Raw genomic sequence first — 27436 nt, forward strand, 5'->3', positions numbered from 1 at the left:
GACCAGCCTGGGCAATATAAGGAGACCCTTTTTCTACAAATAATTTTTTAAAAAAATAGCCAGGTATGGTGGCATGCACCCATGGTCTGTTACTTGGGGGCTGAGGGAGGAGGACTGCCTCAGTCTGGGAGGTTGAGGCTGCAGTGAGCTGTGATCACACCACCACACTCCAACCTAGTTAACAGAGTGAGACCCTGTCTCAAAAGAAAAAAAAAAAAAAAAAAGGCAGGGTGCAGTAGTCCACCCCTGTAATCCCAGCACTTTGGGAAGCCGAGGCAGACGATCACTTGAGTCCAGGAGTTCAAGACCAGCCTGGGTAACATGGCAAAACCCTGTCTCAACAAAAAAATAGAAAAACTAGGCCAGGCACAGTGGCTCATGCCTGTAATCCCAGCACTTTGGGAGGCTGAGGCTGATCAGCTGTGGTCAGGAGTTTGAGACCAGCCTGGCCAACACAGTGAAACCCTGTCTCTACTAAAAATACAAAAATTAGCTGGGCATGGTGGCACATGCCTGTAGTCCCCCCTACTCAGGAGGCTGAGGCAGGAAAATCGCTTGAACCTGGGAGGCAGAGGCTGCAGTGAGCTGAGACTGCACCACTGCACTCCAGCCTGGGCAACAGAGTGATGTGAGACACTATCTCAAAAAATAAAATTAAAAAAATTAGCCAGATGTGGTGGTGTACACCTGTGGTCCCAACTACTTGGGGGACTGAGATGGGAGGATTGCTTGAACCCAGGAGGTGGAGATTGCAGTGAGCCAAGATCACACCACTGCCCTCCAGCCTGGGCAATGGAGCAAGACCCAGTCTCAGTAGTGATGATGATATATGACTCTGCATCTAAGAGGAAGGACTGGAATTCTCCTCACGACCATGGCAGCAGGTGCTCTGACTCGTGAAGGCTGCTCTTCCTCACGAGGCGGCTGCCTCCCTGGAGAGGATGGATGCTCCTCCCTGGTAGTTATTTTCTCTGCGACTGAGGGAGAAATGATGAACCCAGGATTGCAATGGGTTTGTCCTGAATCCAGCAAAGGGGAAGTAAAGGGACTCATAAAGCACTCATCCCAGGGCAGGAGAGATGACGGATGCGCTTGTTTTATCAGCATGGGGCTGGGAGGCGTGCAGGGGTCAGGCGGCCTCTGTGCACAGAGGATACTCCCACTGCTCCTGAGGCTTCACCCACATGGCTCTGTCTGCAGGACTGGTCCTTCCTGCCGCTCAGAACCAAGCCCACTCCACGCAGAGATCACCCGGGAGAACCCGGACTCCCTCCAGTCCTTCTTCCCCGCCGGGTGCAGCTCTTCCTCCTCACTGTAGGCTGGAAACCAGGATGCCTGGCTCCCTAGGTATGGACGAGGTGGGATAGAATGGGGAGGGCGGGTGGCCAGGTCTGAAGGAGACCCCTGGGTGCCTGGAAGCATGCAGGGCACAGCACAGCAGCTCCAGCCATCTGAATTTCCGGGGGACATTGGACAGTGGGAAGTGAGGGATGCCCAGGACTGATGGAGGGGAGGATTCTGGGTTCTTGAGAGAATGTGGGGTCAGAGTGAGAAGCAAGGGGGGGGGTCCCCGGAAGGCTGGGCATGGGGTTCTGGGGCTAGGACAAGCAAAAGGCATGCAGGTGTCTGGGAGGGAGGTGTTACAGTGACACCTTTCCAGCCTGCACTCCTGTCCCTGCCGCTGACCCCAACGCGAGCTGCTGGCCTGAGTCCAACGGGACAGCCCTGCAGGAGTTGGTGATCCTGGGCTGCTCCGCGTGCTGCTCTTCGCCCTCCTCTTGCCGCTCTACCTGGCCACCCTGGCGGGGAACCTTCTGATCCTGGGCTCGGCCCTGGTGGACCTTGCCCTGCACTCGCCAATGTACTTCTTCCTGGGGGCAGCGCCCGCGGTGGAGGCAGCCTACACGCTAGTGCTCATGCCACGCATGCTGGCCGGCGTCCTCCTGCCCCTTCCACCTGCGCTGCCCAGATGGGCCTCTTTGTGGCCCTGGGGGGCTCCGAGTGCCTGCTGCTGGCTGCCATGGCCCTCGACCGCTACCTGGCCATCTGCTGCCCGCTCTACTACCCTCAGCTCATGACCGTAGACGTCTGCTGGGGCCTGCTGGCCGCCTGCTGCGCGGGTGGCTGTATCCCGGCCCTGGGCCTCACCACGGCCATCTTCCAGCTGGCCTTCTGCCGTGGCGGCCTGGTCAACCACGTCTTCTGTGACCTCCCGGCCATGCTGGTGCTGGCCTGCGGGTCCCGGGCCCCACAGGAGCGCGTCCTCCTGGTGCCCTGCCTGCTGCTGCTGCCCCTGCTCCTCATCCTGCTCTCCTACACCTGGGTGCTGGTGGTCGTCCTGGGCGTTGGGAGGGTCGCAGGCCGCCGCAAGGCCTTCAACACGGTGGCATCCCACCTCACCGTGGCCGTGCTCCACTACGGCTGTGCCACAGCCATGTATGCCAGGCCCCTGAGCAGCCGTTCCCTTGAGGAGGACAAGCTGGTCTCGCTCATCTACGTCGTCACCCTGCTGCTGTACCAGCCACCTACACACTGCGGAACCAGGACATGGAGGAGGCCCTGCAACGCATGGTCGGCCAGAGGACGCCGGGGATGGGTCACCAGGTGGATTTCGTCTGATGCTGGGTGCCAAGCAGTATCTGTCCTGAGATTTCCCCCACTGAGGGGAATCTCACCATTTCGGAGCCATCTAAGCCTCCCCAACGCCTACTGGATGTAAACGTAAGTATGGCACGCAAGGACCGCCAATCCAACACCAGCCTAGCGCTGCTGCGTCTGTTGATGTCTTGTGCTGGATGGTTCTTTGCTGTTGAGGGATGTCCCATGCATTATAAAATGCTCAGCCACACCCTGAATCTTTCTCTATTCACTGGATGCCAGTGGCACCCTCCACCCCACTCCCCTACGTGATGATCAAAAATGTTGTTGGGCTCGGCATACTGGAGCACTTTGGGAGGCCAAGGCAGGAGGATCTCGAGCCCAGGAGGTTGAGACCAGCCTGGGTAATACGGTGAAACCCCACCTCTATAAAAATTGGCCAGGTGTAATGCTGTGTGCCTGTAGTCCCAGCTACATGGGAGGCTGAGGCGGGAGGATCACGAGCCCAGGAGGTGGAGGCTGCAGTGAGCTGTGATTGCAGGACTGTACTCCAGCCTGGGTAACAAAGCAAAGCCCTGTCTCAAAAACAAATACCATTTAGGAGCCAGGAACCTCAGAGGCATGGTCAGTGCAGGTAGCCTCTGCCTACCTAACCTCCTGGCTGGCGAACGTGCATGCCGGTCAAGGCTGATTGGGAAGAATTACGTCTATGCCAGTGAGGCGCACCAAGAAGGAAGCCACCAATGGCTTCAGGAGTCTTGGGAAAGAGGAAGAGTCTCTTCTTCATACCATTTTCCATCCTTCTCTGTGGTTTCTTAAGGCTGGTGTCAGGGAACCTGAAACACAAAAGCCGTAGCCCTGGAGCAGGAGAGCCTCCCAGCCTTCTCCCCAGATGCTGCAGGCATGTGGAACATGATCACCCCTAAAGAGATTTAAGACAGCTTTTTTTTTTTTTTTTTTTAATGGAGTCTCACACCATTGTCCAGGCTGGAGAGCAGTGGTGCGATCTCAGCTCACTGCAACCTCAGCCTCCTGGGTTCAAGCGATTCTCCTGCCTCAGCCTCCTGAGTAGCTGGGATTACAGGCACCCGCCACCATGCCCGGCTAATTTTTTGTATTTTTAGTAGAGACAGGGTTTCACTATGTTGGTCAGGCTGGTCTCGAACTCCTGGCCTCAGGTGATCCATCCGCCTCTACCTTCCAAAGTGCTGGGATCACAGGCGTGAGCCACCGCACCCAGCCGTGAGATCTTTATTATTAAAGGAATTATCTTGGAGCTAGAGGCATTTTCTGCAGTGACTTATCCTCACATGGACCTATGGATCTTTAAGATGTCTAACAGAAGAATACTAAAGTCCACACAAGCCATCCTGGCCTCAGAGTCAGACTCCCTGCTGTCTCCTGATGCCTGTATTACCACTTTGTTGGGTTTTTTGGGGGGACACGGTCTCCATCATGCAGGCTGGAGAATGGGGGTACGATCATGGCTCACTGCAGCCTCAAACTCCTGGGCTCCAGCGATCCTCCCACCTCAGCCTCCCAAGTAGCTGGGACTACAGGTGCATGCCACCACATCCAGCTAGTTTTTAAAACTGTTTTTGTAGATATGGGGGTCTCACTATGTTGCCCAGGCTTGTCTTGAGCTTCTGCCCTCAGGTGATCCTCCTGCCTTGGCCTCCCAATTAGCTGGGATTATAAAAATTAGGCAGGCACAGTGGCTCATGCCTAGTTTCTTTTTTTGTAGAGATGGAGTTTCACTATGTTGCCCAGGCTAGTCTCGAACTCCTGGCCTCAAGTGATTCTTTTGCCTCAGCCTCTCCAAATGCTGAGATTACAGGCATGAGCCACCACACCTGGTGTATCTTCATTTACATTTTAAACCAAAGACACTACCTGCTGCCTCACCTCTGAGGCTCATGTCCGACTCAAGGGAGTCACTCCTCTGTTTAGAAGTTCCCGGCTGTGTGCAGTGGCTCACGCCTGTAATCCCAGCACTTTGGGAAGCCAAGGTGGGCAGATCACCTGGGGTCAGGAGTCTGAGACTCAACCTGGTCAACATGGTGAAACCCCATCTCTACTAAAAATACAAAAATTAGCCAGGCATGGTGGTGAATGCCTGTAATCTCAGCTACTTGGGAGACTAAGGCAGGAGAACTGCTTGATCCCGGGAGGCAGAGGTTGCAGTGAGCCACGATTGTACCACTGCACTCCAGCCTGGGCTACAGAGAAAGACTCTGTCTCAAAAAAAAAAAAAAAAAGTTCCTGGCCAGGCGCGGTGGCTCATGCCTATAATCCCAGCACTTTGGAAGGCTGACGTGGGCGGATCACCTGAGGTCAGGAGTTTGAGACCAGCCTGACCAACATGGAGAAACCCCATCTCTACTAAAAATACAAAAAAATTAGCCAGGTGTGGTGGTGGGTGCCTGTCATCCCAGCTACTCGGGAGGCTGAGGCAGGAGAATCGTGTGAACCTGGGAGGCAGAGGTTGCGGTGAGCTGAGATCACACCACTGTACTCTAGCCTGGGCAACAAGAGTGAAACTCTGTCTCAAAAAAAAAAAAGTTCCTGAGCTGAACTGCTGAATTTTTTTTTCTTTTTTTTTTGAGATGGAGTCTCACTCTGTTGCCCAGGCTGCAGTCCAGTAGCGTGATTTTGGCTCACTGCAAGCTCCGCCTCCCAGGTTCACGCCATTCTCCTGCCTCAGCCTCCCGAGTAGCTGAGACTACAGGCGCCCACCACCACGCCTGGCTAATTTTTAAAATTTATTTTTATTTTTTAGTAGAGACGGGGTTTCACCGTGTTAGCCAGAATGATCTCGATCTCCTGACCTTGTGATCTGCCCGCCTCGGCCTCCCCAAGTGTTGGGATTACAGGTGTGAGCCACCGCGCCCAGCCGAACTGCTAAATTTCTGAGGTGAAGACCACCTGTTCATCTCCATCAGATTTCTAGGGTGAGACCCAGGCCAGGGGTATTTTTAAAGTTCCCCAAGTAATTTCGGTGTGGATCATCAATTAATTAGCAGTGTCCTGAACAAATGTTTGACAAAGAATCCTTGTCCTGATCCAAAGAGGGTTTAAAGGAGTGTCCCCCAGAGCTTCTTGAAGAAACATGGACAAATGAAATAACAGCTCTTCTCCCCGTGGGGTTATACTGAGTATAGCCCATTAGGCAGAATAGAGCCATATTACACGGTCTTGAAAGAAGAATGTAAAAGTCATATAAAAGGTCATATACCAGGCTGGACAGTAGAGTAACCAGATGCATGAAGTAGACAAAGCTGACATTAACCTCTAAGATCAGCCAGGCACAGTGACTCACACTTGTAATCCCAGCACTTTAAGAGGCCGGGGTGGGAGGATCGCTTGAGCCCAGGAGTTCAACACAATCCTGGGCAACATCGTGAGACCCCATCTCTACTAAAAAACCTGGAAGATGAGCCAAGTTTCTTTCTTTTTTTTTTTTTTTTTTTTTAAAGAGACAGGGTCTCGTCCAGGCTGGAGTGCAGTGGTGTGATCATAGCGCACTGCAACCTCGACCTCCTAGACTCAAGCAATCCTCCAGCCTCAGCCTCCCAAAGTGCTGGGACTACAGGTGACAGCTGCCATGCCTGGAGGGTTTAATTACTTCTGATTCCATTACTGGTGCTAGCTGAACTTCCATTTTTGTTTCTCTGAGATGGGGTCACGCTCTGTTGCCCAGGCTGAAGGATCCATAGCTCACTGTAGCCTCAACCTCCTGGGCTCAAGTAAACCTCCCTCCTCAGCCCCCTGATTAGATGAGACTACAGGCGCACGCCACCATATCCGGCTAATTTTTGTATTTTTAGTAGAAATGGGATTTCACCATGTTGGCCAGGCTGGTCTTGAACTCCTAACCTCATATGATCTGCCTGCCTCAGCCTCTCCAAGTGCTGGGATTACAGGCGTGAGCCACCATGCCTGGCCCCTGAATGAGCGTTTAATAGAAAAGATGCTGCCAGCTCCAGATAACCCAGCCCCTTCATTTTCTACAGCAGAAACTTGGTGATCAGCATGAACCAATGCCACGCGAAGGTGAGCTGAGAGGGAGACAGCAGTGATTTAAAGTCATCAAGTTGGCCAGGCGCAGGGGCTCATGTCTGTCATCCCAGCACTTCAGGAGGCCGAGGCAGGCAGATCACGAGGTCAGGAGATCAAGACCATCCTGGCCAACACAGTGAAATGGCATCTCTACTAAAAATACAAAACTTAGCCAGGTGTGGTGGTGCGCACCTGTAGTCCCAGCTACTGGGGAGGCAGAGGTTGCAATGAGCCGAGATCGCGCCACTACACTCCAGTCTGGACGACAGAGGGAGACTCCATCTCAAAAATAAATAAAGTCATTAAGTACACTAAAGGACAGGAATAGCTTTCACCAGTTTGTGGGTGTGAAGAAGAGAATGGGGACTAAATTATACATGTAGCAAATATGTTTTTAAGGCACTTCACAGTGAAAGAAAAAGATGAAAAGAACAACAAATGGCACAAAGTAATAGCTGTTTTAACAAAGGGCAGATGAATGAATCTCTGAACACAGGAGAAGGCCTGTTTTATAACCACAGGGAAAATACGGAAGATTCTACAGGAAGACTTAGCAATCAAGGTCTTAGTGGGGACAGCAAAGCAGAATCAAAGGACAAATGAAAATAGACAGTCAGGCATATGGCTCATGCCTGTAGTTCCACCTACTTGGGAGGCTAAGGCAGGAGGATCGCGCGAGCCCAGGAGTTCCAGACCATCCTGGACAACATAGGGAGACTCCATCTCTACAAAAATGAAAAAAAAAAAAAAAGAGCTCAGTGTGATGGCATGTGTCTGAAGTAGCAGCTACTCAGGAGGCTGAAGTAAGAGGATCGCTTGAGCCCGGGAGTTGGAGGTTGCAGTGATCTATGATCACTCCATTGCATTCCAGTCTGGGTAACAAAGCAAGACCCTCTCTCAAAACAAGAAAAAAGAGGGCCAGGAGCGGTGGCTCATGCCTGTAATCCCAGCACCTTGGGAGGCAGAGGTGGGGGAGGGTCATCTGAGGTCAAAGGTTCAAGACCAGCCTGGCCAATATAGTGAAACCCCATCTCTACTAACAACAACAACAAAAATTAGCTGAGCATGATGGTGGCACGTGCTTGTAATCCCAGCTACTCAGGAGGCTGAAGCAGGAGAATCGCTTGAACCTGGGAGGCGGAGCTTGCAGTGAGCCGAGATCGTACCACTGTACTCCAGCCTGGGCAACAGCCAGACTGTCTCAAAAAAAGAAAAAAAAATAGAATGCGCCTTTCTCTAAAATCCAAGGACAGGAAAGGAATCGTGTAGTGATGTGTGCAGGTGGCAGGATCACTGAGGCATCTCACGGTTTAGGGCCAAATGTCCACAGCTGCTTGCAAAGATGCCAGGCTTTTATTTTATTTATTTATTTATTTTTTTTTTTTGAGATGAGTCTCGCTCTGTCACCAGGCTGGAGCACAGTGGCGCAATCTCGGCTCGCTGCAACCTCTGCTTCCCAGGTTCAAGGGATTCTCCTGCCTCAGCCTCCCGAGTAGCTGGGACTACAGATGCGTGCCACCACACCCGGCTAATTTTTAGCAGAGATGGGGTTTCACTGTGTTAGCCAGGATGGTCTCGATCTCCTAACCTCATGATCCGCCCGCCTTTGCCTCCCAAAGTGCTGGGATTACAGGCGCGAGCCACCGCGCCCAGCCAAGATTCCAGGCTTTTAAGAACAGTTGCCTGAAACAAGAGGACATCCGGCAGGGTGCCATAGCTCACGCCAGTAATCCCAGCACTTTGGGAGGCCAAGGTGGGTGGATCACCTGAGGTCAGGAGTTTGAAACCAGCCTGACCAACATGGTGAAACCCAGTCTCTACTAAAAATACAAAATTAATCAGGCATGGTGGCATGTACCTGTAATCCCTGCTACTCAGGAGGCTGAAGCAGGAGAATGGTTTGAACCTGGAAGGCAGAGGTTGCAGTGAGCTGAGATTACACCACTGCACTCCAGCCTGGGTGACTAAGACTCCATCTCAAAAAAAAAAAAACCGAAAACATCCATGCGTTCTGCTTTGTAGACTTCCAGGAGCCTCATCCCGCAGCCCCCTGCAGGCCACCCACTCACCTGGGAAGCTCCACGTCCTTATCTCTTCCTCCTCCATCCATGGCTCCTTCCCCTGCTCCAAACTGGAGATCACAGCTGGTTTGCTGACTTGACACCCTGTTCGGGAGAAACAGTTAAAGGATTTGTGCTGAGCCAGCTGGGCCTTCCAAGCAAGCAGACAGTTCAGCTTGCAAAACAAACGGTGGACGTCTCAGCCAGAGAAGAGCTGTTTCGCTTGGCAGGTAACTTCACAAGGACCCCAAGTGGCATCGAGACTCTTTGACCACTGAAACCCAAGGCCAAGCACTTTTATTTTTGACACAGGGTCTTGCTCTGTTGCCCAGGCTGGAGTGCAATGGCACAATCACAGTTCACTGCAGCCTCAACCTCCTGCACTCAAGTGATCCTCCCGTCTCAGCCTCCCAAATAGCTGGGACTACAGGCATGCATCACCACCCTCAACTAATTTAATTTTTTTGTAGAGATGGGGTTTTGCTCTGTTGCCCAGGCTAGTCTTGAACTTGGGCCTCAAGTGATCCTTCCATTTGAGACTCACAAGTATCTGGGACTGCAGGCACATGCCACCATACCTGGCTCATTTTTTAATTTGTATAGATCGGGTCTTGCACCTGTGGCTCAAGCAATCCTCCCACCTCGGCCTCCTGAAATGCTGGGATCACAGGCATAAGCCACCATGCCCAGCCTAGCACTTTTAGTGTGTGAGCAGTTCCCCAGTTTTATACAACTAAGAAAAAGAGTTCATGTAACCCGAGGACCACGGGGAAGTCCTCCTCACCCAGAGAGAGCAGGTGGCTGTAGTTCTCCAGCATCACATCCGGTACAGGGTCCTCCGCTCCAGGTCCAGCTGCTGCCACTCTTTCCAGGTGAAGCCCACAGCCACGTCCCCGAATGACAGTGACCCCTGGGACAGCACATGGCTGATGAATGTGGAGTGGCTGGCACTGGGTACCATGGCAAAGGCGTAGAGGAGATTGCTCTTACCACCTTCTGAGGTCCGCTCTCCCCATGTTAGGTTAGGTAGGAAGCTGAGCACGCCCCTAACTTTGTACTACACTTTGTGGAAGAGAAAACAAAAAAATCATTAGAAAAAATATCTCGGCCGGGTGCAGTGGCTCACGCCTGTCATCCCAGTACTTTGTGGGGCTGAGACGGGCAGATTGCTTGAGGTTAGGAATTTGAGACCAGCCTGGCCAACATGGTGAAACCCCGTCTCTACAAAAAACAGATTAGCTGGACGTGCTGGTGGGTGCCTGTAATCCCAGCTACTAGGGAAGCTCAGGCAGGAGAATCGCTTCAACCCAGGAGGCGTAGGTTGCAGTGAGCTGAGATCCTGCCCTTGCACTCCAGGCTGTACAACAGAGTAAGACTCCATCTCAAAAAAAAAAAAAAAAAAAAAAAAAAAAAAAAAATCACTACTGGATCTCTTCATTCCTACTGGATCTCTTCATTCCTTCAACAATCAAGCACCTTTCAAGGACCTGGCACGCTGCCGGTGTTCTACCAGGTGCTTGGGGTCAAGGGCTAAACACAAAATCGTTCCTGTTCTACAGGTGCTTAGAAGTGTTGCTGCAGATGAACACATGAAGAGAGCTGTACCGTAAGACTACGCTGTAGGCGGTGGTAGACATGTGGTTACATACAGAATGGACACGAGGAAGACAGCAGCCAGATCCAACGTACTGTCAAGTGAAGCTTCCTAGGAGGTCACGGGCGAGCAGTATCATGAAAGATAAACAGAGTGATCTGAGGTCTGAAGGATATTCCTAGCAAGAGGCCTGGCATGGGCAAAGGAGGCACGGAAAAGTCTGGTAGGAGCCACAAAGAGAATGAAAATGCAGGGTGTAAGGTGTGTGCGGGAGAGGGAGAGAGCGTGCGTAGAAGTGCCTGGTTTTTTTTCCCCCTGTAGGAAATGGGGACTCGCATCTCACGGTATTTAAGGAGGGGAACTACAGATGATCTGATGTGGAAAAAAGGTGGGAGGCGCCAGACAAGAGGATAGCAGGAGCTAAATTAGCGCACGATTCTAATCCTCAATATAAGCTATGCTCAAAATTAAAACAGCAAGAGAAATGCAGAGAAGGGATTCCACAGATGCAGAACAGGGCTTGGGTCCTTCACCCCTCCCATCCCCTCTCCATGAATTAAAGACCCCCATTTAAACATTTTTAATTTATACCTTTTAGAAGAAAATATAAGAGGTGTGTGTGTGTATGTATGTGTGTGTGTGTGTGTGTGTGTATATATAAAATACAAGGATATTATCTATTATATCTATATATTGTATATATAGAGATATATATATACACACATATAGAGTTTTTGTTTTTGTTTTTGTTTTTTTTTTTTTTTGGAGAGTGTTTCACTCTTGTCACCCAAGCTGGAGTGCCGTGGTGCAATCTTGGCTCGCCGCAACCTCTGCCTCCCGGGTTCAAGCGATTCTCCTGCCTCAGCCTCCTGAGTAGCTGGGATTACAGGCATGCACCACTACGCCTGGCTAATTTTGTATTTTTAGTAGAGAAGGGGTTTCTCCACGTTGGTCAGGCTGGTCTTGAACTCCTGACCTCAGGTAATCTGCCCGCCTCAGCCTCCCAAAGTGCTGGGATTACAGGTGTGAGCCGCGGCCCCTGGCCTTAGATCTTTTTGGGACAGGGTCTGTCTCTGTCCAGGCTGGAGTGCAGTGGTGTGATCATGGCTTGCTGAGCCTCTAACTCCTGGGTTTAAGTGATCCTCTCGCCTCAGCCTCCCGAGTAGCTGGGATTACAGGCATATGTCACCACACCCAGCTAATTTTATTTAAATTTTTTGTAGAGGTGGGGTCTCACTATGTTGTTTAATGAAAGTTTAAATAATTTGAGGCCGGGCAGGTTGGCTCACGTCTGTAATTCCAGCACTTTGGGAAGCCGAGGCAGGTGGCTCACTTGAGGGCAAGAGTTCAAGACCAGCCTGGCCCACATGGTAAAACCCCATCTCTACTAAAAATACAAAAGAATTAGCTGGGCATGGTGCTGGGCACCTGTAATCCCAGCTACTCAGGAGACAGAAGAAACACTTGAACCCGGGAAGTGGAGCTTGCAGTGAGCCGAGATGGCGCCACCGCACTCCAGCCTGGACCACAGAGCAAGAGTCTGCCTCAAAAAAACAAAAGTGAGGGTTGGGGTGCTTTCGTCACTGCGGCGGAGATCAAGGGGGGATGCTGGGTAGAGAGGGCTGCAGTGGGCGCCCCGGACACAGGCTGCTGGGGTGGTGAGGGATGCTCACAGGCAAATGGGTGACCCAAAGTGTCCCCAAAAGTGGGACAAGTACGTGCAGAGGAGGGTCAGGAAGCAGGGCACAGCCCGGGGGCAGCAGCAGGGACCGGGAGCTATGTGGGAGGGGGAGAGGCAATCCATAAAGAAGCCCAGATCTCCAATCACCCTGAGGAGCCTGGGTTCTCTTCCACACTCCGATCTCTAGAAAACTTATGACCAAGGGCTAAAGGCTGCTGAAGCCAGTGACTGGATTTTTTTGTTTTTGTTTTTGTTTGTTTTTTTTTTGAGACGGAGTCTTGCTCTGTCGCCCAGGCTAGAGTGCAGTGGCCGGATCTCAGCTCACTGCAAGCTCCGCCTCCCGGGTTCAAGCGATTCTCCTGCCTCAGCCTCCCGAGTAGGTGGGACTACAGGCGCCCGTCACCTCGCCCGGCTAGTTTTTTGTGTTTTTTAGTAGAGATGGGGTTTCACCGTGTTAGCCAGGATGGTCTTGATCTCCTGACCTCGTGATCCACCCATCTCGGCCTCCCAAAGTGCTGGGATTACAGGCTTGAGCCACTGCACCCGGCCTTTTTTTTTTTTTTTTTTGAGATGGGGTCTCACTGTGTTGCCCAGGCTGGAATGCAGTGGTGCAGTATTGGCTCACTGCAACCTCCGCCTCCTAGGTTCAAGTGATTCTCCTGCCTCAGCCGCCCAAGTAGCTGGGATTACAGGCACACACCCAGCTAATTTATGCATTTTTAGTAGAGACAGGGTTTTGCCATGAGGCTAGGCTGGTCTCGAACTCCTGACCTCAGGTGGTCTGCCTACCTCAGCCTCCCAAAGTGCTGGGATTACAGGCATGAGCTATCATGTCAGACGTCTATGTAGTATATGTACATATACATACATACATATAAATATATAATGTAGTTCACATATGTCTAGTATATATATACACAATGTCTACATAGTTAATACATATGTCTTTGCAATTTCTATGTAATTTATTCATATATGATTTCTATATAAATATATAATGCTAAGTAAATATATAATTTCTGTAGATATGCCTCTCATGGGTTTATTCATGAAATAACATATGAAAAGCACAGAGACCACAAAAGTGCTGGACAGACAGCGTTGAAACGGGTCATTGTCATCTTTAGTGCCCAGATTGCCCTAACAGGGAGTCATTCCCAGTGGCACTTGGCTTCCTACAAAACAGTGGCTTCCATCTGGGCGCAGTGGCTCCCACCTGTAATCCCAGCACTTTGGGAGGCCGAGGCGGGCAGATCACAAGGTCAGGAGATCGAGACCAGCCTGGCTAACATGGTGAAATCCTGTCTCTACTAAAAATGCAAAAAAATTAGCTGGGCGTGGTGGTGGGCACCTGTAGTCCCACCTACTCAGGAGGCTGAAGTAGGAGCATGGCATGAACCCAGGAGGCGGAGGTTGCAGTGAGCTGAGATTGTGCCACTGCACTCCAGCCTGAGTGACAGAGTGAGACTCCACCTCAAAAAAAAAAGTGTTTCCAAGGAAGACAGCAAGTGAAACGTCCAGCTTCACAGACAGGGCAGGTGTGGCTCGCCACCTTGTTCTAGCCTCTTCTACTGCTCTGAGACATTTCTGGTGTGAAACACCCAGACATCCCTGGCTTCACAAAGCACAAAGAAACCCAGGCTCTGTGAGCATTTTCCTTCCTGGAGTGGACAGTGGTAAACTTCACGAGGCCTCATCTTCCTCTGGGACCAACCCCTTCCTGCCCTGTGCACAGCTGCCCGGACAGAGGGCCTAATACACCTGAGCCAGGCTGGACCAATGGAATCCTCCCCAGAGAGCTTTCAAACTGGATCAGTGAAAGGAGGTTCAGTCCCTCACCGCGGCAGAACTTGCAGCTGTCAGGAGACGAGCTGTGGCTACGCTATTTCTGGCCACATAGACAAAGTCAGCCTGAGGAGAAAGTCGCAGAAGCAGAGAACAGGGAACAAGAAAGATTCCTGGCGATACCTGGGTTGCCAGATGCCTCTGGAGCCCGACTGCACACCTGCTCTTCCCAAGGCTTGCATGCTGCCTTATAGATTTTTTTTTTTTTTTTTTTGAGACAGGCTCTCTGTCTGTTGCCCAGGCTGGAGTCCAAAGGCATGATCACAGCTCATTGCAGCCTCAACCTCCTAAGGTCAAGTGATCCTCCCACCTTAGCCTCCTGTGCAACTGTGAATACAAGCATGTGCCACCATGCCTGGCTAATTTTTGTTTTTGTAGAGATGGGGTCTTGCCACATTACCCAGGCTGGTCTTGAACTCCTGGCCTCAAGCAATCCTCCTGCCTCAGCTTCCCAAAGTTCTAGAATTACTTTTTGTTTTTTTTAATCCTAACCTACTTCTAGTTGGATTTCTGGCTCTTAAAACTTCAAGGATTAGAACTTGAATTAGAACTTCTGACCAGTGCACTCCACACTCACACATTCCTAGAACCCGGGGTGAAGAGCGGAAGAAGGAGAAAGCTTCCAGACTGATGGAAAACACTGATGTCACTCACATGCAAAGAGAGCTAGCAGCCAAGGAGGCGGATCAACTGAGGTCAGGAGTTCGAGACCAGCCTGGCTAATATGATGAAACTCCATCTCTAAAAATACAAAAGCTAGCTGGGCGTGTTGGTCCCTGCCTATATTCCCAGCTACTCAGGAGGCTGAGGCAGGAGAATCACTTGAACCCGGGAAGTGAAGGTTGCAAGTGAGCCAAGATCGTGCCACTGCACTCCAGCCTGGGTGACAGAGCCAGACTCCATCTCAAAAAAGTTTTTTTTTTTTTTTTTTTTTTGAGACGGAGTCTAGCTCTGTTGCCCAGGCTGGAGTGCAGTGGCCGGATCTCAGCTCACTGCAAGCTCCGCCTCCCGGGTTTACGCCATTCTCCTGCCTCAGCCTCCCGAGTAGCTGGGAGTACAGGCGCCCGCCACCTCGCCCGGCTAATTTTTTTTGTATTTTAGTAGAGACGGGGTTTCACCGTGTTAGCCAGGATGGTCTCGATCTCCTGAACTCGTGATCCGCCCGTCTCGGCCTCCCAAAGTGCTGGGATTACAGGCTTGAGCCACCGCGCCCGGCCAAAAAAGTTTTTTTTAATTTAAAAAATAAAAACCATCATGGCAAGCAATTTCAGATGAGATCAGGCACGTTCCGGGTGGTGTGGCGGTAGACATGGCAGGTCATTTCAAGAACACGCAGTTCGTTCATTCGTTCCTCTAGGTAATGCAGTGTTACATCCAGGTCACTTGGCGCCACACAAGGCTGTCTCTGTAGGCCTGAGTGTTCTGCATCCTCAAACCAAACCAACAGAACCACAGACGGCAGCTTTGGCATAATACCTGCTGTTTATACAGAGGGGGAGGAAACTCACAAGAGATTTGCTGTGGTGGTTATTGAGGAACAGGCCTGCTACATCTCGCATACAAAGATCAAGTATATTTTTAAATGCCTGAAAAAGCCGTATTTCTCCTGAGAAGTAGACACGGTTGTCCAAAACAGACAACACAAGTCGTATATTAGATGGAATCTGCCTGCCTTTTTCAAGTGACAGGAATGTCAGATACAAATTTACCAGGCATTGGGCTGGGCGCAGTGGCTCACACCTGTAATCCCAGTACTTTGGGAGGCCAAGGTGGGTGGATCACTTGAGGCCGGGAGTTTGAGACCAGCCTGGCCAACATGGTGAAACCTCATCTTTACTAAAACTACAAAAATTCGCTGGGTGTGGTGGCAGGTGCCTGTAAGGAGGCTGAGGCAGGAGAATTGCTTGAACCCAGGAGGCAGAGATGGCAGTGAGCCGAGATTATGCCACCGTACTCCAGCCTGGATGACGGAGTGAAACCCTGTCTCAAAAATTTACAAGGCATCTCACAGCTGCAGCAGCCTCTCCAGTCTCTCCCCCCTGTCCTTCCCACAGCTGTGATCTTCCTTCCTTCCTGTTTTCACTGATCCTCACTTCTGTTTGCATTTTACCAGATTTTTTTTTTTTTTTTTTTTGAGACAGAGTCTTACTGTCACCCAGGCTGCAATGCAATTTCACCACGTTGCCCAGGCTAGTCTCGAACTCCTGACCTCAGGTGATCTGCTCACTTTGGCCTCCCACAGTGCTGGGATTACCAGTGTGAGCCACCACGCCCAGCCTTTATTAGACACGTTCTTATGAGCATCCGAAATCCCTGCTGAAAAAGCGCAGTAGAAAGACATGCCACACTCACCTGGGCCATGGTTCTTCTCTGCTGTTGTGGGAAAGCAGACACCTGTGAAGGCAGACGTCGGGATGGGGAGAGAGGATGTGAGAGGCCACGCTTGTCCAGGGGCTCCTGATCAACTGCTGGGACCACCCCGCACCCCACCCCTCACGGGCACAGGTGGGAGAAAACCTTCTCTGAAGGGTCCCCATTATCAGAGCAAAGCCCTCACCTTGCAAATGTCATAGGGACTCACTCTGGTGAGGCCTGACTTGGATTTTTGTTTTTTGAGACGGGGTTTCACTTTGTCACCCAGGCTGGAATGCAGCGATGCAATCACTACTCAATGTAGCCTTGGACTCCCAAGCTCCGGTGATCCTCCCAAGAAGCTGGGACTATAGGTGTGTCACACGCCCAGCTGATTTTTAAATTTTTTGGTAGAGATGGGGGTCTCACTGCATTGCCCAGGCTGGTCTCAAACTCCTGGGTTCAAGCAATCTGCCCGCCTCAGCCTCCCAAAACCTTGAGATTACAGGGGTCAACCACCACGACTGACTGGAGTTTTTCTTAATGAGTATGTGTATCTGTGTCTCAGTAATCGATGTGCAATTTACTACAACCCCCACCCATTACCCAAAAATGTAATTATTATAAATTTATTCTGAAGAAACAGCTGGACACAGACACTCACGCCTGTAATCACCACACTTTGGGAGGCCAAGGCAGGTGCATCACCTGAGGTCAGGAGTTCAAGACCAGTTTGGTCAACATGGTGAAACCCCATCTCTACTAAAATACAAAAATCAGCCAGGTGTGATGGTACATGCCTGTAATCCCAGCTACTCAAGACGCTGAGGCAGGAGACTCTCTTGAACTCGGGAGGCAGAGGTCACAGGGAGCCGAGATTGAGCCGTACCGCCGAGATTGTGTCACTCCAGCCTGGGTGACAGAGCAAGACTCCATCCCCCCAAAAATATTGTAAGAAAACATTTTTAAGGGGATGGGGTCTCTGTCTGTCGCCCTAGAGTGCAGTGGTATGGCACAATCTCGGCTCCCTACCACCTGTCCCTGTAATCCCAACTACTTGGGAGGCTGAGGCAGGAGAATCGCTTGAGCCTCGGAGGTGGAAGTGACAGCTGTGATCGCACCACTACACTCCAGCCTGAGCAACAAACAAAGTGAGACTCCGTCTAAAAAACCTCATTTGTGTGTGTGTGTGTGTGTGTGTGTGTATGTATATGCTGTATATATATATATATAAAAGCACATATATATGTCATATATATATGCTTTTTGTAGAGTCAGGGTCCTGCTATGTTGCCCAGGCTGGTCTTGAACTCCTGGCCTCAAGTGATCCTCCCGCCTTGGCCTCCCAAAGTGCTGGGATTACAAGCATGCACCACTGTGCCCGGCCTGTTTCTTGTTTGTATACATCCACCACAAACTACAGCACATGTAATAAGTTTGTAAACATACATCTATAAAGAAAAAATTATGGGCCAGGGGCAGTGGCTCACGCCTGTAACCCCAGCACTTTGGGAGGCCAAGGCAGGTGGATCACTTAAGGTCAGGAGTTTGAGACCAACCTGACCAACATGGTGAAACCCCAGCTCTACTAAAAATACAAAATTAGCCGGGCATGGTGGCTCACGCCTGTAATCCCAGCTACTTGGGAGGCTGAGACAGGAGAATTGCTTGAACCCAGAAGGCCGAGATTGCAGAAAGCCGAGATCGGTCCCCCCAAAAAAAAAAGATTGGTTCCCCCCACCCCGCCCAAAAGAAAGCAAATTCTATGGCTTGACATTGTGTAAGAGTTTATTTACTCAAGCTTGTTCAACCCACCTTATTTTGTTGTTGTTTTGGTTTTGTTTAGCAGCCTGAGGCCATGGTTTTTCGTTTCTGTCTCTACTGCTAAGTGGAAAAGAGGGATGAGGAAGGTGCTTTACTGGCCCAACCAGAAACAGAAACTAAGAAGCTATGACTGTGTTCTCTCCCTTGCACACCCCTGGTTCCATCGTGGTAGAAGCCAGGTCCGGAGGTGCCAGTGGGATGGGCAGAGCGGACGCTCGGGCTGCGCAGGCAGGAGAGGATGATGGGAATTGCAAATGATCCAGAGACAGCGTGGGCCGGGCTTGTCCTCTAAGCACCAGGGACATGCTCTGGCCCTGAGCCTGCAAACTCACACTCCCTAAAGCAAGATCCTCTTTCTCTTCCTAGCAAGGCTTCCACTCAATTGAAACCTAGATGATCCTTCGACGTGACCACTCAGGTTTGCGCTGGCTTTGCGGGCAGGGGCCATTTCAGGCACGTGGACCTTGGGGTTTTTTGTGGAGTTTCGCTCTTGTTGCCCAGGCTGGGGTGCAGCGGCATGATCTCAGCTCACTGCAACCTCTGCCTCCCGGGTTCAAGCAATTCTCCTGCCTCAGCCTCCCGAGTAGCTGGGATTACAGGCACCTGCTACCACACTCAGCTAATTTTAGTATTTTTAGTAGAGACAGGGTTTTGCCATGTTGGCTAGGCTGCTCTGAAACTCCCAACCTCAGGTGATCCGCCCACCTCGGCCTCCCAAAGTGCTGGGATTACAGGCATGAACCACCATGCCTGGCCCCAGGTACACGGACGTTGGGAGCTGCCACCCTCCACGTGGCCCTCCGGCTTCAGCCCTAAGCTATGTGAAGAGGTCTCAGAACTGGGGTCTCGCTTTCCAAAGCAGATTCCTGCTCCCTGCGGTCAAGTTCTTCTTCACAGGAATGTTTTACTTCCGGCATGCCTGGGCCTCGAATACTTGCGCAAATCCACTTGGCTGCCAAGGCTCCGCTCCCCTACTGAGAACTTACCTTCAGGTGGGGACTCCAGCTCCAGCCTCTGCAGCTCTCAGACCGGGGTAGAAACAAGCTTGAGGTGCTGAGAGGAGGGACCCACCTTCCTGACAAAGTCCGATCCTGAGCTTCTGCAAAGACACGAGGAAAACCCGAAATTACAATGACGCAGTGAGGCTCACATGAAAACATTAGCACACCTGTCACCTCAGCACTTTGGGAGGCTGAGGCAGGAGAATCGCTTGAGGCCAAGGAGTTTGAGACCAGCCTGGTCAACAAACACCCCGCCTCTACAGGGGGAAGAGAAGACATGAGCAGGATACCTTTACCCCGATGGAGAGAAACCAATCGGTGGCAGAAGGGAAAGTCAGAAAGCCTGGAACACAAGACGGAGCCCATGCTGTTTCTGGCTTTGAAAATGGAGGGACTGGCTGGGCGCGGTGGCTCACGCCTCTAATCCCAGCACTTTGGGAGATAGAGATGGTGGATCGCCTGAGGTCAGGAGTTTGAGACCAGCCTGGCCAACATGGTGAAACTCCATCTCTACTAAAAACACAAAAATTAGGCCGGGCGCGGTGGCTCAAGCCTGTAATCCCAGCACTTTGGGAGGCCGAGACGGGAGGATCACAAGGTCAGGAGATCGAGACCATCCTGGCTAACATGGTGAAACCCCGTCTCTACTAAAAATACAAAAAATTAGCCGGGCGTGGTGGCGGGCGCCTGTAGTCCCAGCTACTCGGAGGCTGAGGCAGGAGAATGGCGTGAACCTGGGAGGCGGAGCTTGCAGTGAGCCAAGATTGCACCACTGCACTCCAGCCTGGGAGACACAGCGAGACTCCGTCTCAAAAAAAAAAAAAAAAAAAAAAAAAACACAAAAATTAGCCAGGTGTGGTGGCGCATGCCTGTAATCACAGCTACCAGGGAGGCTGAGGCAGGAGAATCACTGCAACCCGGTAGGCAGAGGTTGCAGTGAGCCGAGTTTGCACCAATGCACTCCAGCCTGGGTGACAGAGCGAGACTCTGTCTCAAAAAAAAAAAAAAATGGGGGGACCCCGTTGGAAAGCAAGCTGGTGGGCTTAGGGAGCTGAGTGTGGCCCCCAGCTGACAGCCAGCAAGGAATCGGGGATCTGAGTCTTAAAACAGAATTCTGCAAACCACCTTAAATGCACTTGGAAGCAGATTCTTCCCAGAGCCTTCAGCTAAAAGCCCAGCCCCAGCCTACGCTTTCCTTTGAGCCAGATGCTACCTGGAGCGTGGAACCCATAGGCGAGGCTGCCAGGATTTCTGACCTCCCAAACTCTGTGTTAGTAAGTGGGTGTGGTTTTAGTCACCAAATGAGTGGCAGTCTATCATACAACAATAGAAAATTACTACAGGCCAGGTGTAGTGGCTCACGCCTATAATCTCAGCACTTTGGGAGGCTGAGGCAAGTGGATCACTTGAGGTCAGGAGTTTGAGACCAGCCTGGTTAACATGGCGAAATCCTCTCTCTACTAAAAATACAAAAATTAGCCAGGCATGGTGGTGCATGCCTGTAATCCCAGCTACTTGGGAGGCTAGGCATGAGAATCGCTTGAACCCAGGAGGCAGAGGTTGCAGTGAGCCAGGATTGCACTGCTGCACTCCAGCCTGGGTGACAGAGTAAAACTCCATCTCAAAAAAAAAAAAAAGAGGCAAGCATAAAAGCAAACCTGAATATCAAAACAAAAATATATACATTGCATAGATCCCACTAACTCAAAAAACAATAAAATTAGAAAATAAAAATATAAAAAAATATTTAAACCCCTAAATATGAAATGAATCCATACTTGAAAATATTCCCAAAGAAATACCAGGCCTATATGTTTTTTAGGAATTTTATCAAACTCTCTTCAAGACTTTTGCAATGTGTAGAAGTGGTTCATTCGGGTTTTCTATGTCAGTCAATTTTAGCAATTTACAATTTTCTACAAATGTGTCTTACTTAATTTCAGATTTATGCCATTAAATAATTTATAGTAACATCTTATTTTTAAAAAATCTACTGGCCAGGCGCGGGGGCTCATGCCTGTAATCCCAGCACTTTGGGAGCCCGAGGCGGGTGGATCACCTCAGGTCAAGAGTTCGAGACCAGCCTGGTCAACATGGTAAAACCTTGTCTCTACTAAAACTACAAAAAAAAAAAAAAAAATTAGCTGGACATGGTGGCACATGCCTGTAGTCCCATCTACTTGGGGAGGCTGAGGCAGGAGAATTGCTTCAACCCAGGAGGTGGAGGTAGCAGTGAGCCAAGATCATGCCACTGCACTCCAGCCTGGGCAACAGAGCGAGACTCCATCTCAAAAACAAAAAAAAAGCCCAGGCACAGTGGCTCACGCCTGTAGTCCCAGCACTTTGGGAGGCTGAGGCAGGCGGATTACCTGAGGTCAGGAGTTCGAGACCAGTCTGGCCAACATAGTGAAACCCCATCTCTACTAAAAATACAAAAAAATAAGCCGGGTGTGGTGGCGTGTACCTGTAATCCCAGCTACTCCAGAGGCTGAGGCAGGGGAGTTGCTTGAACCAGGGAGATGGAGATTGCAGTGGAGCCAAGATCACGCCACTGCACTCCAGCCTGGACAACAGGGCAAGACTCTGTCTCCAAAAAAAAAAAAAAAGAAAGAAAGAAAGAAAAGAAAATCTACTGTATCTTAAATTATCTTGTCTTCCATTCTAAAAATAGCTTATTTCTGTTCTCCCTTGATCAGTGCAGACTGAAGTTTGTCTATTAGTTTTGAATACAAACCAAATTTTTGGGGGGGGGGGGTTAAACACATCCTTTCCAATAAATGATTTTAGCTTTTTAACTTTTTACTTGAGTGACTTGAGACTCAAAGGAAAGTTTCAAGAATAGTACAAAGAATTTCCAAATGCCCTTCTCATCTAGATCTTCCAAATACTAACATTTTACCACATTTGTGCAGGCGGCTGGAGGGACTTCAGGGCTGATGAAAAACGTCCCACCACAAGGTGGCATAGCACACACGAGCGGCACCTGGGCGAGGCTTTATGCGGGCAGGAAGCCCCTCGTACTAGACGCCATCCCAGGGCTGTGGCATGGCTGGCGTTCATGACCCAGAAGGAGAGGGGGCAGGGCCAGCTCCTGGGTATCTCTGAGAGCTTTAGGGTCTTTTTTTTTTTTTTTTTTTGATATGGAATCTCACTCTGTCACCCAGTCTGGAGTACGGTGGCACGATCTCCAACCTCTGCCTCCTGGATTCAAGCGATTCTGCCTCAGCCTCCTAAGTAGCTGGGATTACAGGCCCCTGCCATCATGCCTGGCTGATTTTTGTATTTTTGTAGAGACACGGTTTCCCCATGTTGGCCAGGCTGGTCTTGAACTCCTGACCTCAGGTGATATGCCTGCCTCAGCCTCCCAATGTGCTGGGGTTAAAGGCATGAGCCACCACACCCAGCCAGCCTTGGGGTCTTGATAGTCACATGGTTTGTCTTATACATGGCCAGCAGATGTTAGGTGCATTTTCCCAGGTATGCACAGCAAGAGATCTCTAAATAACTATAAATCTGCATGTACTTGGGCTACGATTAAAACCACTGGGGCCAGGCATGGTGGCTCACACCTATAATCCCAGCACTCAGGAAGGCCAAGACGAGAGGATCCTTTGAGCCCAGGAGTTCAAGGCCAACCTGGGCAACATAGTGAGACCCCTCTCTCTATTAAAAAATAAAACAGGCCAGGCGTGGTGGCTCACACCTGTAATCCCAGCACTTTGGGAGGCCAAGGCAGGTGGATCACCTGAGATTAGGAGATCAAGACCAGCCTGGCCAACATTGTGTAAACCCCGTCTCTACTGAAACTACAAAAATTAGCCAGGTGTGGTGGTGGGCGCCTGTAATCCCAGCTACTGGGGAGGCTGAGGCAGGAGAAACACTTGAACCTGGGAGGCAGAGGTTGCAGTGAGCCGAGGCAGTGCCACTGCATTCCAGCCTGGGCAACAGAGTAAGATTGTCTCAAAAAAAAAATAAAAGAAAAAAGAACATTACTCAATTTAGGTTTAATATCTCATGATTAGATACAGGTGACACATTTGTGGCAGAAATTTCTTTTTTAACCTGCTCTATTTTTTTGTTTTAAGTGGAAAAACACTTTATTCCATAAAACAGAGTAAGTATTCCTCTCTTCTTTTTAATTTCTCCTCATATGCTTTTATCTTTGGGGGTTTGTGCTTTTTTTTCCTTTTTAAATGTCTTTTTCTGGGAGACACAGACTGGACAAATGGGGGTGGATGCTCCCTATTCTTTTTTCCATGCTAGCCACCTCAGCTGAATGTTATTACGTTTCACTTTTTATTTAATACATATATCAGGACTACAATAATAAGTTAAAAAGAAAAAACTTAATTCTTGGAAAGGTTTTATTAAAACTAATAAAATAATTGGTTTGTATTTAAGATTAATAAAATCGACCAGAATCCAGGCACAATTGAGCAAGAGAAGATATGAAAAAGACAATTTCAGATACGGTCGAGGTTTGATTTTTTTTTTTTTTTTTTGAGATAGGGTCTCACTCTGTCGCCCAGATGAGACTGCAGCGGCATACGCTTGACTCACTGCAACCTCTACCTCCCGGGCTCAAGCGATTCTCTTGCCTCAGCCTTCTGATAGCTGGGATTACAGGCGTGTGCCGCTACTGTCCAGCTGATTTTTTTTTTTTTTTTTTTTTTTTTTTTTGTATTTCTAGTAGATACGGGGTTTCACCATGTTGGCCAGGCCAGTATCCAACTCCTGACCTCAAATGATCCACTCGCCTTGGCCTCCCAAAGTGCTGGGATTACAGGCGTGAGCCACAGTGCCTGGCCATAGTCGAGTTTTATAATTGTAAGATTACTGTAAATAATTGCCACAGATTCAAAATTAAATGGGACACTTTCCTAGAAAATATAAATTACTAAAATTCACAAACACAAAACCAGAATAAACCACTCAACATTAAGTGGATCCATCCTAAAAAATACAGCCATCGGAGAAACGCCGGGAATGTATCACATTCTACTGAAGATTTCTGCAATGTCCACAACTCAAAGTGAATTTATATCTAAAATATATGAAAAAAATGCTAAAAATAAGAATAAGACAACCCCGAAAGAAATACAGGCAAAGGTTATGAACATACAAAGCAATCTTACACTGATTATGGCTACACTCCTGTCTAGTAAATAAACAAAAACATAGATATACAGCAATTTTGGCCAGGTGTGGTGGCTCACGCCTGTGATCCACTTGAAGTCAGGAGTTTAACACCAGCCTGCCCAACATGGGGAAACCCCGTCTCTACCAAAAATACAGAAATTAGCCACGTGTGGTGGGCACCTGTGATCCCAGTTACTCAGGAGGTGGAGGTTGCAGTGAGCCCAGATCGGGCCACTGCACTCCAGCCTGGGTGACAAGAGACTCAACCCCCACAAATAAAAGATATATAGCATTTTTAAGTTTCAGTTTAATCTCAGTGAGGGAGAGTACAAAGGGTCAACAGTATTTATGAGGTTTTAGTTCTGTAGAAAATCTGAACCCAGCATACTTTTTTTTTTCCACATCCATTCGGCTCAGAATGAAGTAAACTTTTGACATCTGTTCAATCTGGATCATGAGCACAAAGGTTTCTTTTTCTTTTACTTTGCTCTGTATTTAGATCTCTTCTAATATTACTAATCAAAAATAGCAAAAAAGAATTATGGACATGTCATAGGAAAAACCTCCTTCAGGCCGGGCAAGGTGGCTCGTGCCTGTAATCCCAGCACTTTGGGAGGCCAAGGTGGGTGGATCACGAGGTCAGGAGTTCGAGACCAGCCTGACCAACATGGTGAAACCCTGTCTGTACTAAAAATACAATAATCAGCCGGGTGTGGTGGCGCCCACCAGTAATATCAGCTACTCAGGAGGGTGAGGCAGGAGAATCGCTTGAACCTGGGAGGTGGAGGTTGCAGTGAGCTGAGATTGCACCACCGCACTCCAGCCTGGGCGACAGAGTGAGATTTGGTCTCAAAAAAAAAAGAAAAGAAAAATCTCTCAATAAGACCCAAGAGCAAGTCGTGATAGAAAAACCACCACCACAAAAACATTTGGTCTTATCAACATTTAAAACCATAGTACCAGTTTCATTCTTTCCCCAACTCAAGTCAGTTTCATCTTTAAAAAAAGCATCAAAGACAGACATCCTCCGCTAACTCCATCACCTCACACCACCCCGAGTGTTGCTCACCTTTCTTCACCAAGGGCTGGAAAAGAACAGTCTACATGGAACTGGCGCAGCTGCCGCCTCCTCCTCCAGTCTGCAACAGAGGTGCTGGCACTGTCCCGCCTTCATCAGGCGTCTCACATCTCCCTACTCAATTTTCTCACACCCTGGGTCCAACCCTCATAACTCTACTTCCTGCAGGGATGCTTTGACCAACACCCAAATATGATCGTGCCTCTGCCTTCAAGCACTGCATTTGCAGCTGGAGCAAGAGGGAGACCCCAGCCTTGGACCCTGCCAGTCAGCCCCCCACCCCGCCCCCAGCCTCACGGCCCCGGGCGCCTCCCGTGCCGAGTCCTCAGTGTCACCCATCATTACCCCTTAGGGATGCTCCTCACTGGTCCTGAAAGACCCTATTGCCCTTTCATCTGCAACATCTTATTTTTCTTTTTTTTTTTTTTTTTTTTTTTTTTTTTTTGAGACGGAGTCTCACTGTGTCTCCCAGGCTGGAGTGCAGTGGCGTGATCTCCGCTCACTGCAAGCTCGGCCTCCCGGGTTCACGCCATTCTCCCGCCTCAGCCTCCCAAGTAGCTGAGACTACAGGCGCCCGCCACCACGCCCGGCTAGTTTTTTGTATTTTTAGTAGAGACGGGGTTTCACCATGTTAGCCAGGATAGTCTCGATCTCCTGACCTCGTGATCCACCCGCCTCGGCCTCCCAAAGTGCTGGGATTACAGGCTTGAGCCACCGCGCCCGGCCAACATCTTATTTTTCTTTAAGTCCGACCTGAAGTCATTCCTTCCCCAGTTGAAACTGACCCTCCCTCCCCTGGGTGTCCAGGCATCCTGATAGTTGGGGTAACTGACAGGGCGCCTACCCCTGGATCGCCCCCACGTTAACGTGACCAACACCTTTGTAGGACTGCATCCAACGAGGGACCCCAGCTCTTTGCTCCGCCAGATTGGACCCAGGCACTCAATATGTTTTGAATGAGCCCAGACGCCTGAAATAACCCCTCCACACCCTGCCTTCGTTTCCCTCCTAGCTCAGTGCCCACCACTGGCTGCGATCAGAGGTCTGTATGAGCCAGGTTGGAGAGAAAGAAGGGGGTTACCCTCTGCAAGAGACGGGGACTTTCCCCAACAGCCCCCCTCTTCCCCCTAGAGACCCAGGCACCGGAGTGCAGTGGAGTTCAGGGACCTGGATGGGCAGAGAAGCTTCAGGGGAAGGGACAGCAACAAACCCACTCTTGGGGAAGAGCGGGGTCCCCTGTGCAGAGAACGAGCCCCCAGCTCACCTGCGTCCAGGTGGTCACAGCGGTAGGTGCCCTGAGCGAGCTTCCAAGGGACGGTGAGGTCCGAGGAGGCAGAGCTGCGGGGAGGGGCAGTGAGATAAGGGGCCAGCCGCTGCTCGGGACCCACTACCTGTAGCGTCCCCCAGCCCAACTCGACAACCCGACAACCCGCGGAGACGTTGGGAGGAGCCGCTCCAGGACCCCAGTGCAGTGCTGGCCCTGTAGCAGGTGGGTGCCGGCCACGCTCTCGCGCACTCAGCACAGCCCCATAGCCAGCGCGCCGCCCCTCCCACGCGTGTCTGAGGTGTCAGTCGCCGTGGGAACAGCCTGGGGTCCCGAAGTGCACGCATTGCAGTCCCGCACCCCAAAACACTGCGTAAAAGAACTCCCCGGGACTACAACTCCCAGAACCCCCCACGACGCCATGCTTCCGGTTAGGCCACGCTGCACTTCCAGCCACAGCCGCGGCTGCAGTCACATGTGAGGTGGCCACGGGCTGGCAGGGTGTGGCGCCGTAGCTCTGGTGACACAGAGCTGGGGGTGAATGCGCCCTCTTACACGTCCCCCATGGCCAAGGGTGGCCCTCATGGGCCCCACGTGTCTGATCTGATCTGCCCCAAGCCCTGTTCCATCGTGTGGGGCGGGCTATGGCTGGCCCGAACTCGGAAGCCCCACCTGGGTCTGGCACTGCGCCTCCTTCCTAGAGAGCCTGTTGCCTGGGGAGATCATCGTAAGAATTTTTATTTAGAGATGGAGTTTCGCTCCTTGCCCAGGCTGGGGTGCAGTGGCACCATCTTGTCCCACTGCAACCTCTGCCTCCCGGGTTCAAGCAGTTCTCCTGCCTCAGCCTCCCTATTAGCTGGGATTACAGGCACCCGCCACCATGCCCAGCTAATTTTTTGTATTTTTAGGAGAGATAGGGTTTCACCATTGTGGCCAGACTG

General features: G+C 50.5%; 1 protein-coding gene across 2 annotated transcripts; it reads right to left on the reverse strand.

Moving 5' to 3' along the window:
* Positions 1 to 1080: 1080 nt before the first annotated feature.
* Positions 1081 to 26880, reverse strand: LOC100430902 (uncharacterized). Of its 2 annotated transcripts, none has more exons than XM_077996110.1 (7): positions 26496 to 26880; positions 19000 to 19112; positions 16190 to 16231; positions 9708 to 9779; positions 9502 to 9627; positions 8727 to 8822; positions 1081 to 3434 (listed from the first exon to the last, which is right to left on the reverse strand). In XM_077996110.1, exons 4-7 carry the CDS (start codon positions 9731 to 9733, stop codon positions 3248 to 3250), a joined length of 435 nt encoding a protein of 144 aa, XP_077852236.1. In that variant the 5' UTR covers positions 9734 to 9779; positions 16190 to 16231; positions 19000 to 19112; positions 26496 to 26880; the 3' UTR covers positions 1081 to 3247. The 2 variants fall into 2 exon arrangements, with proteins under 2 accessions (XP_077852236.1, XP_077852237.1); XM_077996111.1 differs by lacking the exon at positions 26496 to 26880 and adding an exon at positions 25223 to 25296.
* Positions 26881 to 27436: the final 556 nt, after the last annotated feature.

Source organism: Macaca mulatta, chromosome 3, assembly GCF_049350105.2.
Source record: "Macaca mulatta isolate MMU2019108-1 chromosome 3, T2T-MMU8v2.0, whole genome shotgun sequence".
Classification (NCBI taxonomy): Eukaryota; Metazoa; Chordata; class Mammalia; order Primates; family Cercopithecidae; genus Macaca; species Macaca mulatta.

What these genes read in the sequence shown, in the direction of transcription:
- LOC100430902 (XM_077996110.1), bottom strand. Translation starts at nt 9,733, where the DNA reads ATGGGGAGAGCGGACCTCAGAAGGTG. An exon ending in AGAGCGGACCTCAGAAGGTG is followed by an intron (nt 9,628 to 9,707) that starts GTAAGAGCAATC and finishes GTGCTGTCCCAG; the next exon opens with GGGTCACTGTCATTCGGGGA. An exon ending in AAGGACGTGGAGCTTCCCAG is followed by an intron (nt 3,435 to 8,726) that starts GTGAGTGGGTGG and finishes TTTGTGTTTCAG; the next exon opens with GTTCCCTGACACCAGCCTTA.